Below are 16,312 nucleotides of genomic sequence, written 5' to 3' on the forward strand. Positions count from 1 at the left end.
ACAGCGGTGATGGCAGGTTTTTTCTAGGATATTCTAGCATCCAAGTGATGATATACTTCTGCTAGCTCAGAATAGTATGCTACCATGGTTACTTTAAAATTGCATCTTTGCCTTAAAATACATCTTCGCGCTGAAATTCCATTTCCCAGAATCGAGGCAGTAGAAAGAATTATAGGTCTGAACATGGTAGTTACTTACAGGATGCTGGTCAGACTGCTAGAAACACTCTAAGTACGCAATAAATTGTGATGCATGTGTATGATGGACATATACTCAGTGTGCGCTGGTGCAGGAGGGTATTTTACAGCCGGAGCCAATTCCCAGGGCACATCATTAAGTGAAGAAAGCGGGCCACAGGAAGCAGTCAGATCTCCTACTTGATTGAGGAGGTCTGGAGAGATACACACCAAAATATTCACAAAGACTATCTCCAGGGGAGACAATTAGGGATAAAAGTTTAATTTTCTTTTCTCTTATCTATATTTTCTACAATCAATGTGTTAAATTTTTATTTATTTTTACTTTATGTGCATTGATATTTTGTCATGGGTGTGAGGTCCCCTGGAACTGGAGTCATAAATAGCTGTGAACTGGCATGTGGATGCTGGGGTTTGAACCCAGGTCCTCTGGAAGAGCAGTCAGTGCTCTTAACTGCTGAGCCATCTCTCCAGCTCCCTCTATAATCAATTTTAAGATTACACACACACACACACACACACACACACACACACACACACACACACACAAAATCAAGATCAAGATCAGAATAAGAATTATTTCTTTGACAGTGTTAAGAAATTTGGGGCTAAGCTGGGCAGCAGTGGTACACAACTTTAATCCCAGCACTTGGGTTCTACCATCCTCCTTAGACTTGGGCATCCATTGCCTGTTCTGCTGTCCTTGGTTAATGACTGGCCAGATTATGTTTATAATAACAATCTATGGGTAACTGTACACTTCAATTCTGCAGACTACCTATACTTTTTTTTCAATTCTTATACTATTATATAAAAACGTTGATGACAACCACATGAAAGATACCCTGGTCCATGAAGCTGTGGTCCCTGGAATAATCCCTGTTCCTCCCCATCTTGGGTCATAGGATGACCAGTAGAGAGAAAACAGAGACAGACACTTGCTGGCCCAATTGGAGCAGGGGTGGCTTTGTCAGTATGTGCCACCCACCTGGTCATCTGAGATAAGTCACTGCCTTCAAAAAAGGCTCCAAGTGGTAGGAAGCTCTAGCCACTGGCCAAGATCTTAGTTATCTGAACCCTATCCATACACATACTTCCGGCAGCTGGCACTGCCACTGCAGCCTCCTGTCCACATATATGTATTTGGAGTCACACTGTTGGCTCTTCCCAAGGTCTCTTTAGAGACAGATCTAAGTCAAGTCACTTTATAGCACTAGAGTTTTGCAATCTGTGAGCTGGACCCAATGGCGCCATCAGTATGACGCTGCCTTGGGGGAGCAGAACACATACCTGTCGGGGAATCCGGCCGTGGTACCAGGCATGGCTACGTAGGTCTTCGCTGCTCAGCAGCAGCTCCTCCTCCAGTTCCTTTTTCAGCCTCTCAGGGGTCCGGTCCATGATGTGCCTCTCCTTGGAGAACTGCAACACAGAGTCCACAGTGACCTTACCTTCCCGGGCCAGGCCAGGCCAGGCCAGGCCATGTCATGTCAGCCAGAGATGATGGCCCCCTCACTGGTCCTCTGCTTTCGGAGCAAACCAATGCAGACCCAAAGCTGCATTCAAGAAGGGAACTGAAGATGGATTCCAATTAGCTGTGACCTTTCACTTCCCCAGCTGCAGGTACAGAATAAAATCTTCACCTGTGCATGGAACTCCGGCAGGGAATGGACTCAAAAAGCGATGAGCTAAGCAAGAGGTGTGAGGGACGCAGGAATACAGCTAGGCTGCTCTCTTCCTATGGGAGCTTCCTCATTCTCTTTTATAACTGCCCTAACATGGAGCTAGGAAGGACAGCAGTTCCCCAATGGCCTTTGACTCCAGGCCTCAGGGCCAGTGTAGCCCAAAGCACAGTCCTTGAGACTGGTAGCAAAGGCTCTGGGTTTTCTTTTTTCTTTTTTAATTTTTATGCTTTGCTATAGGCAAACTCCAGGTCAAGAATTAGGTTAGCTTATAAAAGTTTTTAAGCAGATGGAGCAGCTTTATGACCCTTAAATCTAATAATAGACATCTGGGGCATACATAACCTTTAAGATAATTTTTAAAGATTTCTTTTTTAAAAGCTTTTATTTGTTTTAATTTTATTTGTATGGGTTTTTTTGCCTGGGCATCACACATATACAATGACTGGAGGCCAGAAAAGGGCATCAGATCCTCTGGAACTGACTGGAGTTTCGGAGGATTATGAGCCACCATGTGAGTGCTGGACACTCTCAACAGCTGAGCCATTTTTCCAGCCCTCGAGTTACAGATAACTCTTTTGCTTATATTATGTGTATCTGAATGTTTGCATCTGCATGTGGATGGATGCACACATGTGCCTGTGGTTTCCTGAGGTTGGCATTGGGCATCTTCCTTGACTGAGCTCCATCTTATTAAATATTGAGGCAGGGTCTCTGGTTGAACCCAGAGTTCACTATTTTGGCTCATCTGGCTAGCCAGCTGGCTCTAGGAATTCCCAGTCTCTCTCTTCCCTACTGGTCACCATGTCCAACCTGTTTTTATAGAGTTCTGATAATTCAAATTCTAGTCCCCATGCCTGTGTGATGAGAGCTTTACCCACTAAGCCACCTCTCCAGTTCCCAAGCCCCCCCCTTCTTTGACACAGGGTCTTGCTGTCTCTATAGCCTTGGCTAAGGAAGAATTAATAATCCTGCCTCAGCCTCTCAAGTGTTGGGGTTACAGGTATATGGGTACAATGTGCTGGCTACCTTTTTTTTTTTTTTTTTTAATCAGCTTGACACAAGCTCTAGTCATCTGAGAGAAGGAAACTGCAACTGAAAACGAATGCCTCCATAAGACTGGGCTATAGGCAAGCCTGCAGGGCATTTCCTTAATTAGTGACTGATGTGATTAGGCTACTTTGGGTGGTGCCACCTCAGGACAGGTGGTCCCAGGTTTTACAAGAAAGAAGGCTGAGCAAGCCATGATGAGCAAGTCAGTAGGCAGCACCCCTCCATGGCCTCTGCAGTAGCTACTGCCTCCAGGCTCCTGCCCTGTTTTGAGTTCCTGTCCTGACTTCCCCCAGTGAGGGACTGTCACCTAGAAATGTAAACTGAAAACAAACCCTTTCCTCCTCAAGTTACCTTAGACAAGGTGTTTCATAACAGTGATAGAAACCTTCGTTAAGACACCCAGCTTGAATAACATTTTACTGTCATTAAGTGAAAAACTGGTTCTTCACCCCAAACAGCTTGAGAGCGTTGCATAGCAATGGCAGCAGAGTTTCAAGGTGGTGACAATGGTGACAGGTTGGATTTAGAATCACCCCCAATTATGCAAGCACACTAAATGTGACCCCATTCCCTGAAGTTTCTATAAGAAGGAAAGTCCAGGTCCCTGGGCTTCCCCAAATTCCCCAGCTTGGTCTCCAGATGCCTCAAAAACAAACAAACAAACAAACAAACAAACAAAAAACCAAAAACAACAACAAAAAACCCCCACAGAATTACTCCTCACACACTGCTTAACAAGGAAAGGTTCCCCCAAACAGTCCCCCACCAAGCCCAGCAAGATCAGATTCAGGGCTAGCTGTGCGTGCAGCCCTTCACAGTGCTGGCTAGTGAGATGCAGGTGGATTCTGGGGAACCTTCGCTTTTCCTCCCACCCTCCTCCTCCTCCTCCTCCTCCTCCTCCTCTCTCGGCTGTGGCACAGGCATTCAAAGGTGGTTCTGTTCGTTTGGTTTGAGACAGGGTCTCACGCTGCAACCCAGACTGGCCTAGAACTATGCAATCCAGGCTGACCTCTACATCACAGTAATGCTTTTGTTTCTGCCTCCGGAGTGCTGGGATTAAAGGTGTGAGCCATTATGCCTAGCGAGGGACATTTCATGAACGGAGTTTACATCAAAGATGAGCAAGGCTGGCTGTCAATGCATTTGTGGGCTTCACATGACAGTGTTTGGCACTGGCAGCTCCTGGCATTAATTATGCAAAGCTACATCTGAAGACTCACGTATAGATGGCACGCTGTCAACTGATGGCTGTCTGTCATCTGTCTTAGCTCCTGCTAGACTCAAAGTTTCATGAGAAAGGAACTCTGTCAACCTTTTCCCCACAGCTGGGCCTCAGGCAGGGCCTGAACACCTCAAGAACTCAGGAATGCCTCAGGAACAAACATCCCAGGATGAGGCTTCTGCGGCTTTTCTTGGTTGTGGTGATTTTTCTCTTCTCCCAAATCATTTGTGGTTTTATTTTACCTGTGCATGCCGCCATTCAGCTCAAAGATGATGTTCTCACTGTCTTTTGTAAGATGCTGCACTGAGGTCTAGCCAAGGAAGATTGAGTTGCAGAGTTAAAGGGACCTCTGGGGTAGTGTGTGAGAGCCAGCACCCCAACAATAGCCTAGACCACGAGGGGGAAGCCACAGCTAGGAACAACAGCACAGAAGGCTGTAACAAAGCTAGGGCACAGATACCCATGGGGCCCACGCACTAACTTGAGGACAACTGGTCCCAGTTTTTACTGTGAAGCCTTATGAAGCCTATGATTGGGGGGGGGGGATTCCCCTCAAGGTGGCTGACCTGAAGCCATACTGTGAACCCACTTGTTCTTTAGTCACCCGACAGGCAGTCTCCCTTAAGCCGGCTTCCAGGTTTGGGTTGAGACAATGTAGAAGATCTAAACATGCACAGCCATCTCTCCTTGTAGGTTTCACTTGCTCATACCCAGGAAGCTATTCCCCTATTTGCCGCTATGCTGTCTTCCCTGAGCCCCAACATCCAGATCACTGCTCCCCTGCCCACCCTTCTCTGCACTGGCTACAATGTAAGCTAGCCTTTAAAGCACTTTTCACTCTTCCTTGCTACCCAAGCTACGAATTCAGCTGGCTATCCTGTGACTTTTGCTCTGACTCCTTAGAGGAAAATCCATAATTACTGCTCTTGGCGTCTATGCTCACAAACAGGATGAAGTAGCGTGTTACAGGAGGTGGGGGTGACAAGGGGCACCCAGAGAGGAGAGAAAAGGAGAGGGTTCACGTGGACCCTCGCTAATAACTGAGGTGAAGACCAGACTTTAAAGCACAGCATTCACTGCTGTGGGGGGCCTGTTCAACATCTCTCGGATTGAGGAAGGGATGTGGTAGGAACCACTTAGGGCCACCACATGAGTGAGCAGTGGCTTTTGGAGGGAGTGGATGCCCTCTAAAACTTTCACTAGCTGTTCAATCATATATACTAATTAATGCAACTTGTTGCTGGAGACGGGTCTTGGGTAGCCCAGGCGAGCCTCAAACTCAGCTCCTTGAGATGAGTGTTCTCCGGCTGCCAGACAGAAAACAACAGCAAGAAAATTCAGGAATCGGTTCTCTCTCGCACGGTGATCATTACACTGCAATAAAGCAATTTTCTCTTTAGGCTCCCATCTATCTACCAAATCTGAACTTCATTCTAGAAGGCAGGCCTGATTCCCCTGTTTCTCATGTTCTTCTGAAGTATTTTATTTTTACATATTCTTTGACATTTCCTATGTGTACACAGCATAATCTATCTTGGTCATATCCACCCTTAACCGTCCCCCTCCAACTCTCCTCAGGACCCTACTATCACACTCAAGTTTCCATGACAACTTCAAGTGCCCCTTTTCACTTGTTTATTTACTCACTAAGTCCCCACAGTGCTGCCCATATGCACACGAGGATTGTGTTATACACTGGAGCATGAGGACCCTACCAGTGTGTGTGTATGAGTGTGTGGGGGTGAGAGAGAGAGAGAGAGGTAAGGGGTTTACTCTGTGTAGCTATGAATGTCCTGGAACCCACTATGTAGGCCAGACTGGCCTTGAACTCAAAGCTCTGCCTCCTGAATGCTGGGATTAAAGGTGTGTCTACCACACCTGGTCCTCCATGGTTAATTTTGTGCAGTCTTGTGTAGGTAACCATTGCAGCTGAGGGGTCATGTGTACAGCGGCCATGCCATGTAGAGAGGACAGCACCTCAGAGCGCTCCTCCTCATCTTGCCTGGAGGGGAAGGAGATGGCGGCCTGCCATAGGCTCTAGCTCTCATGAGCACCAACCACAGCTATGTAGGGCTCAACTGCCTAAAGAAAGGAAGCTACTCAACTCTGGGTCAAGGGCATTCTGCCCACAAGCCCTGCAGCTTCATTCCAGGAGCTGAAACCACCCACAATCCTATGGGACAGAGGCAGAGGCAGGCAGGACCCATACCATGTACTCTAATGCTTGCCTGATTTTAAGCAGAGTTCCTATCTCCTGTGTCAAGGTTGCCCTCTACCCCAGGCCCTTGTGTAAATTAGCTTCAAGTCCCACCATCAGCATAGGGGTCTGAACTGAGATGCAGAGAGCTGATGTGTGAGCAGATGGACATGGTAAGTGAGACTCACAACTGCCCAGCTAAATTGAAGATTGGCTAGAAAATTCATAAATCACTATAAATTGATGTCTTCTATGGGAATCTGGATCATTAGCATTTTCTTGTTGCTGTGTGAGGCAAAGCTAAACGCAGTCCAGGCCAGTCTTGAACTCACTGTGCAGCTAAGGGTGGCTTTGAAGTCTTTTTACCTCTTGCCTCTCTCTTCCAAGTGCTGGGATTACAGGCATTCCCCATCACACATGGCTGTCACTGGTGTCTTAATAACCTGATGTTAACAGATGTTACAGCACAGCATTTAAGAGCCTGGGCCAGTTGGCCACCTCAATCCAGAGGCCACAGTAATATTGAACAGCTGTGTGGTCTTGGGCAAGTGACATCAATTCTTTGTAGAGCCTCAGGGTCCCTGTCTGCTAAGTGGGGATAATAAGCCACATAATGTTAATAGGGACCAAATGAGTGGGTATCTGTAAGGACTTGGAACACGCTCTGGCAGAGGAATCAGCACGAATGTTAGCTGTCGTTATAACCACATCCAGATGCTATTAATCTAGGTCTGTAAAATAGGCAGACTTCATACTGAGGTCTGGTGCTGGAGACAACAGAAAGGCTGGAGTTTGGGGAGGCAGCAGTTAGGCAACGGATCCTGCCTCAGGCTTCATCAGCCCTCTTGAGAGCGCTCACTGCCAGGTTGCCAGGGCCCGGTTCCTCAGCCAGAACTGATAGTAGCTGCTGAGCATGGCTTTGGAAACCGTGACTGTCACTCTTAACTGTGGAAGGAGTGTTTCTGTAGCCCCCACACTTTACAAGTCTGGTGTTGGCGAGCTGGAGTAGCCAGAGTGAGTGCAGGCAATGTTGCAAGACAGATTTTGGAGGTTCAGAGGCAGCTCTGAGGACGTTCTGGGAACCTCCATTACTGTGGAAACCCATGTTTCAGCATCTCTCAAGGGAGAAAAAGCTATTCCGGCCTAGGGGGAGTTGTGCCCGGAGTCTCCTGAGTGAGCACCAGAGTCTAATCAAGCACAAGAATGGGCTTGGACATGCAGGCAATGTGAGTTCCTAAGCCAGCGGCTGAGAGAGGGCAGGAGGCATCTGCCAGAAACCCCCAGAGCATGCTCCAGAGGCTCATTTGTATGAAGGAGACTCACAGAAGGGCGGTGTCTGCATTCTAATTAATATTCGCTTAAGTCTGTCCCTGGCTGTAAGGAAAGCTCCCCGTTCCCATAGAATTTTATGTTGTACAAATCACCATGAAGTGGCAGCGGCACTCCTGTGGAAGGGCCACTTGGGGGCCTGATGAAGCATGGGGCTGGGAACAGGGTATGGAGGCTCCAGAGGGGCACATTCTCTGGGAAGACCACACACACACACACACACACACAACAGTCCAACACCGAGATCTGGGGACAGACCAACCGCCGTGCCATATGATCCCTACCACTCCCCACTCGGCAGCCTGTGTGAGTTACTCCACCCCTTTGTCTTTGGGTTTTCTCCTGTGTCAAAATGAGGAACACTGTGGTTCGGAGCTGTTCTCAAGACAGCTCCACGGGGCTTTGGGTGGGGCTAAAGGGACGGGCTAGTGCAATGAGGGGCATCTCCAGGGCAAAACTGAAAGAGAAGCGTAGGAAGACCCTGGGCATCCCAGCTAGGGGAGATAATGAATAGCGGGGTACTGTAGCCTAGAGGTTTGGGCTGGGGAACGCAGGACTGAAATCCACAAAGGTTTAATAATGGGTGTGATACAGACCTGTGTCTCCAGCACTGCACCCCTACTTCCAGTCCCCCAACCCCCTTCCCCCCATCCCCAAGGACACTTCCATCTTCACTCCAGGCATGTGGTATGGAGCATCTCTTCCTGGCCATCACTGGTGGCCTGGGAGAGGGCCCCTCATCTACTCTGGAAGAAGATACACTGTCCCACTCTGGTGAAAATGCCATGAGACTTGTAGCCTAGTAGTTACTTCACTTCCATATTTTTTTTTTCCTGGAAAAACCAATGTGGCTTTGAGGGTGAAGAAATCAACACTCCAAAAGAAGAGGGACAAGGGGTGACTGGGGTTCCCGTGGTGTGCAAGTCCCTAAGCACAAACCCTCATAACAGACAGCAAAGTACCTTGAGACATAGCCAGTATGAGCTGGGTCTCATTTGTGACCAAAGCAATTCTAATTAAGCAAGGCAGGGATCAGACACAGGGGACCTGGCACTAGGGGCTGAGAGTCAACTCTTCATTCTGTGAACAATGCCACTGAAACGCTCTCCCTGGGAAGGCACAGGTACACAAAGGTCTTTCTTTAGAGGGATCAGATCTGCTGCAGTGGGCAGAGGGCTGGCTGGAGCAGGGCAGAGGCACAAGGCAGTCACTTGACATGTGCTGAATGTTCCTGTCTCCATTCCCACCCCTTCCAGTGAGCGGCAGGCTCCGAGGTCCACACGGATAAACCCAGTCATTCCTGGCCACTGGCATATCCTCTGACCTCTTAACCCAAATGACCCTCAGAACTACCTTTGGTTAATGAACAATCCCTGATTTGCTTCCCATTTGAATTCGATCCTTGTTCTGGAACATCTGCAGCAGCCACTTGCTATGATTTCTCTCTCCATCTCCTTGTCTTCAGTCCTACAACCCTCCCCCCCTACAAATGAGTCAGGACTCATATCAAGAGATTCTAGTCACAGTTGCACCAGGCTAAGGCAGACATGAGATCCTGAATGTCTTTCAGTCTTAGCCCCTAATTAATGGGCTTCTAATACAAAGCAATTCCCTTCCTAGGGCTCCTGTCCACAAGGGCCAGGGGCCCAGACCCCCCCATCCTGCCTCATCCTGTTCTCCTTACAGCTCCACAAGCCCAACCACAGCCTTGCCACACACTGTACCTGATAATTGGCTGGAATCAGTTCTGAACTTGTCTGGAGACCCAACTCATGAAAGGATCATGAATACTGAGGATACTGGCCCAGAACTAAATGATGGGGAAATGGGCATGAGAGACCAAGTTGGGGGGAAGGTCTAAGAGGACACAAATTTGCATAAAATCTGCTGGCTCTGAATTGGGTCTACAAGTCATGGAGGCCTGGAGAAATACTGGACATGTCTCCAAGGACTCGTAGTCACCTACAGATAAAACCCAGCTTCTTTCCATAAGGCCCCCAAGTAACTTGCTATGATGTCCTCATGTAGGACTCCTGTTCCATGGCTTCCCGAATACACTGTCCCTTATGTCCCCTTCTTTGTGCCTTAGTAGTGTGGACAGAAAGGGAGACTGACACACCTGGAAAGATGCTGACTGTGCATCCTGGCTGGAATCCAGGAGGGGGCTGGAGAGCAGCCAGAGGGGATTGAGACAAGGTGTAGGAAGAGCTTGAAATTTAAGCTAATTATCTAAAGTGGACGAGTCCACTCAAAGACTGCAGGCAGCAGTCTGAGAGACCCTCAGGACATTAATCCAGCCTCATTTGCTTTAGGACCCCAGAGCCTAGCCCAGAGCCTCTCACACAGCTGTGCCCGAGCAGGCACTTTCTGACAGAGACAGGAATTGTGCTCATCTGCTCATCTTCCACTTGGTAGCTTTTTTGTCACTGAGTTGTGGGAAGAGATTTTGGAGGCCAGTCAAAGAAGAGTGACCTTAGGCCCATGACTTTTTCCCTGGCACCCAGGAATGAGAATTCTCACCTCATAGAATAAGCTAATACTCACAAAGAATCCCGGCACAGGCAGACACTTGGCTTGAACCAATGTGGAACCAGAAACTTCTTCCAAAGATGATTCTTAACAACAGACATGAAAAGTTTCTTTTTACCAAAAAATTAGAATGTAACCTATGAATAAAATCCACCAGGAAGTTTGGCCTTTAAGAGATTATTAAAATAAATTTTCAATTACACTGATCGATTGTTCGATTAACTGATGGTGTGTGTGGAGGGGTTGCGGGTGGGTCAGAAGACAACTTGGTCTCTCCTTTGACCACGTGGGTTCCGGGGAGCAAACTCAAGTTGTTAGGCTTGGCAGCAAGCACCTTTACCCACTGAGCCATCTCACTGGCCTCTGAGAAATTAGTTCTAATGGAATTAAAAAATAAAAACCAGCTGTTACACACTTTAATCTCTACTTAGACACAACTTTGTTTAGTCTGTTTGTTCAAGTTCAAAGCCAGCAATTCCTGGAGCCTGGGAGTGGGGGGGAGGTCAGTAAATGTTCTGTCTACGCAGATGAGGCTGGTCTCTTATAAGAAGCCATCCTCGGTGATACGCACAGATTTCAGCCTTAAATGACTCAGAGATTTCAACCTCAATACCTATATACAGTTGGCCCCAGGTGACTCACAAGGCCACAGACACAAAGATGGCAGAGCCTCACACAGGAGTACAAGAAAGTTTTGAGATGTTTTCAAAGCTGAGAGTTCCTTGTGTACATTATGCCTTCTTTGGAGCCTTGAACATTTAGTTGGAAAACAAAAAACACAAAACCAGAAAATCTAACAAATTCTCACAGATAAGTTTCTGGTTGTTCATTCATTTTATGACCAAGGCTGGAAATTAGATTACTAGTAACAGAGAAGAAGGAACTGCTCGGAGAGAAAGGGGGTGGGGCAGGGGGAGAAGGGAAGACTGGGGATCACACAAGCAGGCAGGCGTCTGGGCTCTTCTGTTCTACTTTGGATTATCTGGCCACAACACCCAGAATGCCATTAGGGATCTCACACAAAAGCTTCCTTTCTTGGGCCTTGGAACAGTTTATTAGATTAAGGGAGACAGCAACAATGGTGCAGGCCTCATATCGAGTTGTGCCAAACAACTCCATAAGCCAGGTTTTTCAAGAGATCTTACCCAGAAATTACACTCACAAATTTACAAATCTGATGTGAGTAAGTCTAGCTCATCTGTAAAATTGGTCTAATTTCTAAGTGAAATCTGTTCTACCTAGAGCACAGTTAGGAATCCTGTGACATGGTGGATGCTGTGCTGGGCCACCCAAGCTGGGGCATTCAAGATGTCAGACTCTCATCTCAGATTCTCTGAACTCTGACAAGGCCCAACATGACATGAAAAAGAAAGTCACTATCCCCGATAACGTCTTAACCATATGGGAAAAAGTCAAACCATCCCTAAGCGTGTGTCTTGGCCAGCCAACCCACAAATCACTCTGAAATGCCCTGCCTTTGCAATCATCTTGCAAGAACCCCATCTAAACATCATGTTCCTTGCAGAGTTCAGAAACCCAGTGCTATAGAACCCCGTCTTTTGTTGAATTTCAAACTAGCCAAGTTTAAAGCCAAATTCCAAAGTGTACACATAAACGGTTTAGTTATGAGCCTAGCAGCTCATAACAGCTGAGCCCTCTCTCCAGCCCCATAAATGACTTTAAAAGACCCAGATGGTATTTTACAATCAAAACCCTGCCTGAATGGATCATAAACTCCCCCAAACAAATACATCTCAGTGACTTCCATGACCCCAGCTCTACCCACAGCCAAAAGAGATCAGGTTCTCTATAGATCTCAGGACCAGGGACTTTCAGTTCCAGCCCTTGGATGTACCAATCTGAAGTAAACAGAATGAGACAGCATTTGTGCCGGTATGTATTTGACAGTATATCAGTTTTGTTTCACCTCCTGTGGCCTGTGGTAAGCCTTTAAGGCTTACCTAAAATACTTTATTATATCACAGCAAGAGTGCTCCAGCAGGTCTCAGAGGGGAATGGTATCACTAACCCTGACAACTTGAGTTTGATCCCTGGACCAACATGGTAGAAAGGGAAAACTCACACCCTCAGGTTGCTCTCTAACCTCCAAACATGTACCGTGGCATGTGCACACCTACACCACCCTGCTAAAGAAATGAAAATCCAAAGATAAATCTTGGCAACTATGAATTCACAGCTCCTACTTTTAAGCCAGGTGCGCACACGGCTCTACAGACTAGAAGTTTCTTATGTTCACAATGTGATCGATGCCAAAGCTTTTAACTTAAATCAATAATTAACTTTGGAAAGAAAAATCCAAAGATGAAAAGAACAAGTACAAATTTTGCATTCCTGTTTAGTACAGAAAGCCCCAAAGCATCCCTACCACTTCTAGTCTAATGGGCACATGGTGGCTTGGCCTGTGGTTCCAGATGTGGACAGTACAGTGAAATTGCACTGAAGCACACGTGGTCATGAGCCAGGGTAAAGTTGTCTATTGATTGTAACTGTTGCCAGGCAGATGGCAATGAAGGATCTTAAGGAAAGGGTGCCTTATTACAAGTCACCTGTCCCTGTGGCCCGGTCACCCTCTTGGTGCTCAACACTTAATGGTTGAGCCTTACCTCAGCCCCTTACTTTTGAACCTTTCTTTCTGATCTTCCCTCTGTAGTTCTCCAATGCTCCCAACTCATGCACTTCACCCTGCCAGCTATGAGTCTGCAGGAACAAACAGGAGATCACTTTAAACCACTTTGATAGTCTTTGGCTCAACTGCCTTCACCTAAATCCAGGTCCTAGAGTGTGCCTGCTGGTCCTGCCATCTCCCTGCCTGGATTTGAGAGAGGCACAAATGGTATGGTAGAAGGACTCCATGCCTGGAAGTGGTCACGTCTCTTTGAGGAGACAAGGCATCTGAAAACTGGCCAGAGGTACTGCAGAGGCTCCTGGGGTCTCTGTTTTATGAGGTTAGTGGAGGTTTCTGGCCCCTTCTGACAAAGGGATCAGTAGGAAAGAGACTCAAAATCTCAACAAGTTTTGGCGACCTGTTTCCATTAAGTGCTGCTGACACTTACTTCAGCACCTGGATGACAGCATTTGCTCTTTCCAATCCTTGAAGGACCTCCTCCTCATCAGGCAGATTCTGCAGACGGGCTCTCACCGTTTCCCCATTCTGCAATTCAACCTATTCGGTTTATCACCCCACAGAGCAGATCCCACTCCAGCACCATTACAAACTCATTTGCAATTTTCAGTTAAGTGAAGATGCTTCCTTTTCGGGCTGTATGTGACTTTCCCTTTCGCAGACAAATGATGATTACAAGGGCCATCAGATGCTCTCACCGACAGGAAAACCATCAAAACCCCCAGAGAGCCCAAGTCCAAGAGATTATTCATTACCCAGACTTATCAAACCCTTATCAAAGAGGCTCAGACGCCATGAATGAGAACCAAGAAGAGGCCCTCTACAGAGCTCTGTGCTTGTCAAGCTTCCGAGAAACACTCATTAAAATTCTCCTGCTCCCATATGCAGACTAAAGAGACTAATTTAACTGCAATATTTTGTGGATTGGCGTTTTGAAGTACAGCACCCTGCAAGCAGGAACTTAATCCTACATCCAAACTAATTACATTAGAGTCACTGTGCTGGGAGCCTACGGCTCCCTTTGATGCAGGCAGCCTCTCCTTTCATCCACACTCATCCTCTGGGCAAGGTCTCCTCTATGCATTCCCACCCTGCAGCATCAGGAAGCTATGGCTTTTGCTGCTCAATTTTATGTTGATGAGACATCAAGGGACTGAAAAGCCCCCCCAACCCCCACCCCCGCCAAACTGAAGGAGACAGACTGAAGACCAGGAAAGCTAAGCTTCAGAAAATGCAGGAAACCCAAAGGAGACAAACAGAGCTTATTTCTTTTACACACTGGAAAAGCTGCTCACTGAATTCATCTACTCTAAAATCTCCTTCCACCTTGTCCCCTAAGGCGTACCAAGCACCTGGCTTACTTTTGACAAAGTGTTATTTACCCTGGGCCACTCAGAGCTCAGGTCGAAGGTGGTGGTTTCTCACCTTTGTCTGTTAGCCAATAAACTAAGAGATTTTCAATAGGACATCTATGGACACACTGCCCTGCTCCAGCCAGAGTGGGGACCTTCCATCTACATCAAACTTAGATGATGGTTTCTGGAGTAGCCGGAAGTGGAGTGGACACCTGAATCACTCCATGAGACAGCCCTGCATCCTGATTCCCATGGAGAAATCCAGAGTACCACAGTTATGGTGAAAGGTCACTTGGTTGCACTTAATCATTTAATGGGCTGATGACATGATGGGCTTGAAATAATGGCTGAGCACAAAACCCCCTCTAAATCATTTTGGTCCCTTTCACCATGCCCTCACGAGACTCCCACAATACTTCTCTCTCATACATGTGTGTTGAAAGAGATGGTATAAATGAGACATCGATCACTGTTCAGTGAGATTTGCATTCAGAAATAGCAGTGTTTAGTAAAGGTCTACAGAGAATGAAGACAACAGACTGTGGGGTTGAGGTGGGCCATGACAAGACAGTTTAAAGACCAGATGACCAGAACTCACAGTATAAGATCTGAGCCAGAATTTTTGATCACTGGTAATTTAACCTCATTGATTTACATCTTACTGTAAATTATAAATGAGTTGGAACATAGCTTTTAACCAAAATAGATGTCCTATTTGCCCTTCAATAAGGGATGTCAGAAAATCAAAATCAACTTAATTCTAACACCATCCTTTTTTAAATTCATCTTGAATGGATGGAGTTTTGATGAATCAATGAATGTATCACAGTTACTGGGAGATGTAATTAGAAGCAAAATCGAGATGTGCCAACACACGGAGAGAAAAAGGGAAAGATTCAGATAGTCTTCTAGTGTGGGATATGGAATAAATGACTTTCAAATTTGCTCTCCAAAATAGAACCATGACTAACTGTCTTAGAACTCTGATCTGGTATAGAACTTAATATGGCAGTGCATAGTAGGCTTTCAGTAAAACCAAACTACTAGTCACAAGATGGATTTAGCCTCTGTAGCAACCTCACTACTTGCAATATATAACTCATTGATCACTTCAAAGGTATATGGTTCCCAGAGGAGCTCAGGCCACTTGACACCCACAAATCTTGCTTAATAAGCTATTTTAAAGACATAAACACTACAGTAGATGCTGTGAAAAGAAACAACTAGGATTTTTCACTTGGGCAAGACAGTCAACACAACACAACTAGTATCTCACAAAGCCACACAATGCATCTGGGAGCTAATAGCTAAGAAGAATCTTTGTATTTCATAAGAGGAAGCATGACTGGGGCCTTATGTTTCATAATTTAATCAGACTTAATGAAATGAGGGTTACCTGACACCTAGACTGAAGGTCATCCAGAATATCTATAGAGAAAACAACTGGAAACCCTTTGCCTGGATAGAACACATCAGGGCCCCTGAGGGCTGCTAGAAGCATCTCAAAGTTTATGAGGCTAATGTGTTGCAAGATGACAGGCCTGATATTCTTGATTCAACTCCCCAGAGAAATGGATCCAGAATGTCTCTTATCCATGTTTCTAGGTGTCCATTTATACCAACTCATGCGGCCTCAGAATAGACCTGCTCACAGTCTAGAGGGGAGAATGTGCATCTGACAGCTAGAATGCCCACCTGACCAGAGCCAGGAATATGTTGAAGCTGCAGAGATTTTTGAGCCAAACAAGATGGGACCTTGTAGAATCTAGCACTAAGATTTGAGATTTGTTCAAATATGGGGACGCACCGCCTCCTCTAGAAATGTCAACGCTCTGTGAAGGCTCAGGAGACCAGTTGGGAAGCTAGTGAGGAAATCTGGCAAGAGATAATGAGGCCTGAATTAACACAGTGGTGGTGGAAACAGAAGGGAAGAAACCAACGAGAGCTATGTTTAGTTGCCACTGTGAAGCCTTAGTGATTGATTACATGTGGAATAAGGGAAGAAATCTAAGTGTCCTGAAAGGATACATGAGTCACAAACAGCCAATATAGAAACACAAGAGGTAAACAGGTTTTCAGAAGAAGGTGGAGTCTGGGGTGCTGGTGT

General features: G+C 46.5%; 1 protein-coding gene across 2 annotated transcripts in view; it reads right to left on the reverse strand.

The window, feature by feature from the left end:
* The window catches only part of LOC100758812 (BCAR3 adaptor protein, NSP family member), a 110,500-nt gene that overhangs the window by 23,533 nt on the left and 70,655 nt on the right, over nt 1-16,312 (reverse strand). For both annotated transcript variants that reach the window (XM_027395642.2, XM_027395643.2), the window contains one exon: nt 1,488-1,616. In XM_027395642.2, the coding sequence (XP_027251443.1) occupies nt 1,488-1,616 (129 nt within the window). The remainder of the gene's footprint in view (nt 1-1,487; nt 1,617-16,312) is intronic.

The sequence above is a fragment of the Cricetulus griseus genome (assembly GCF_003668045.3).
Source record: "Cricetulus griseus strain 17A/GY chromosome 1 unlocalized genomic scaffold, alternate assembly CriGri-PICRH-1.0 chr1_0, whole genome shotgun sequence".
Taxonomy (NCBI): Eukaryota; Metazoa; Chordata; class Mammalia; order Rodentia; family Cricetidae; genus Cricetulus; species Cricetulus griseus.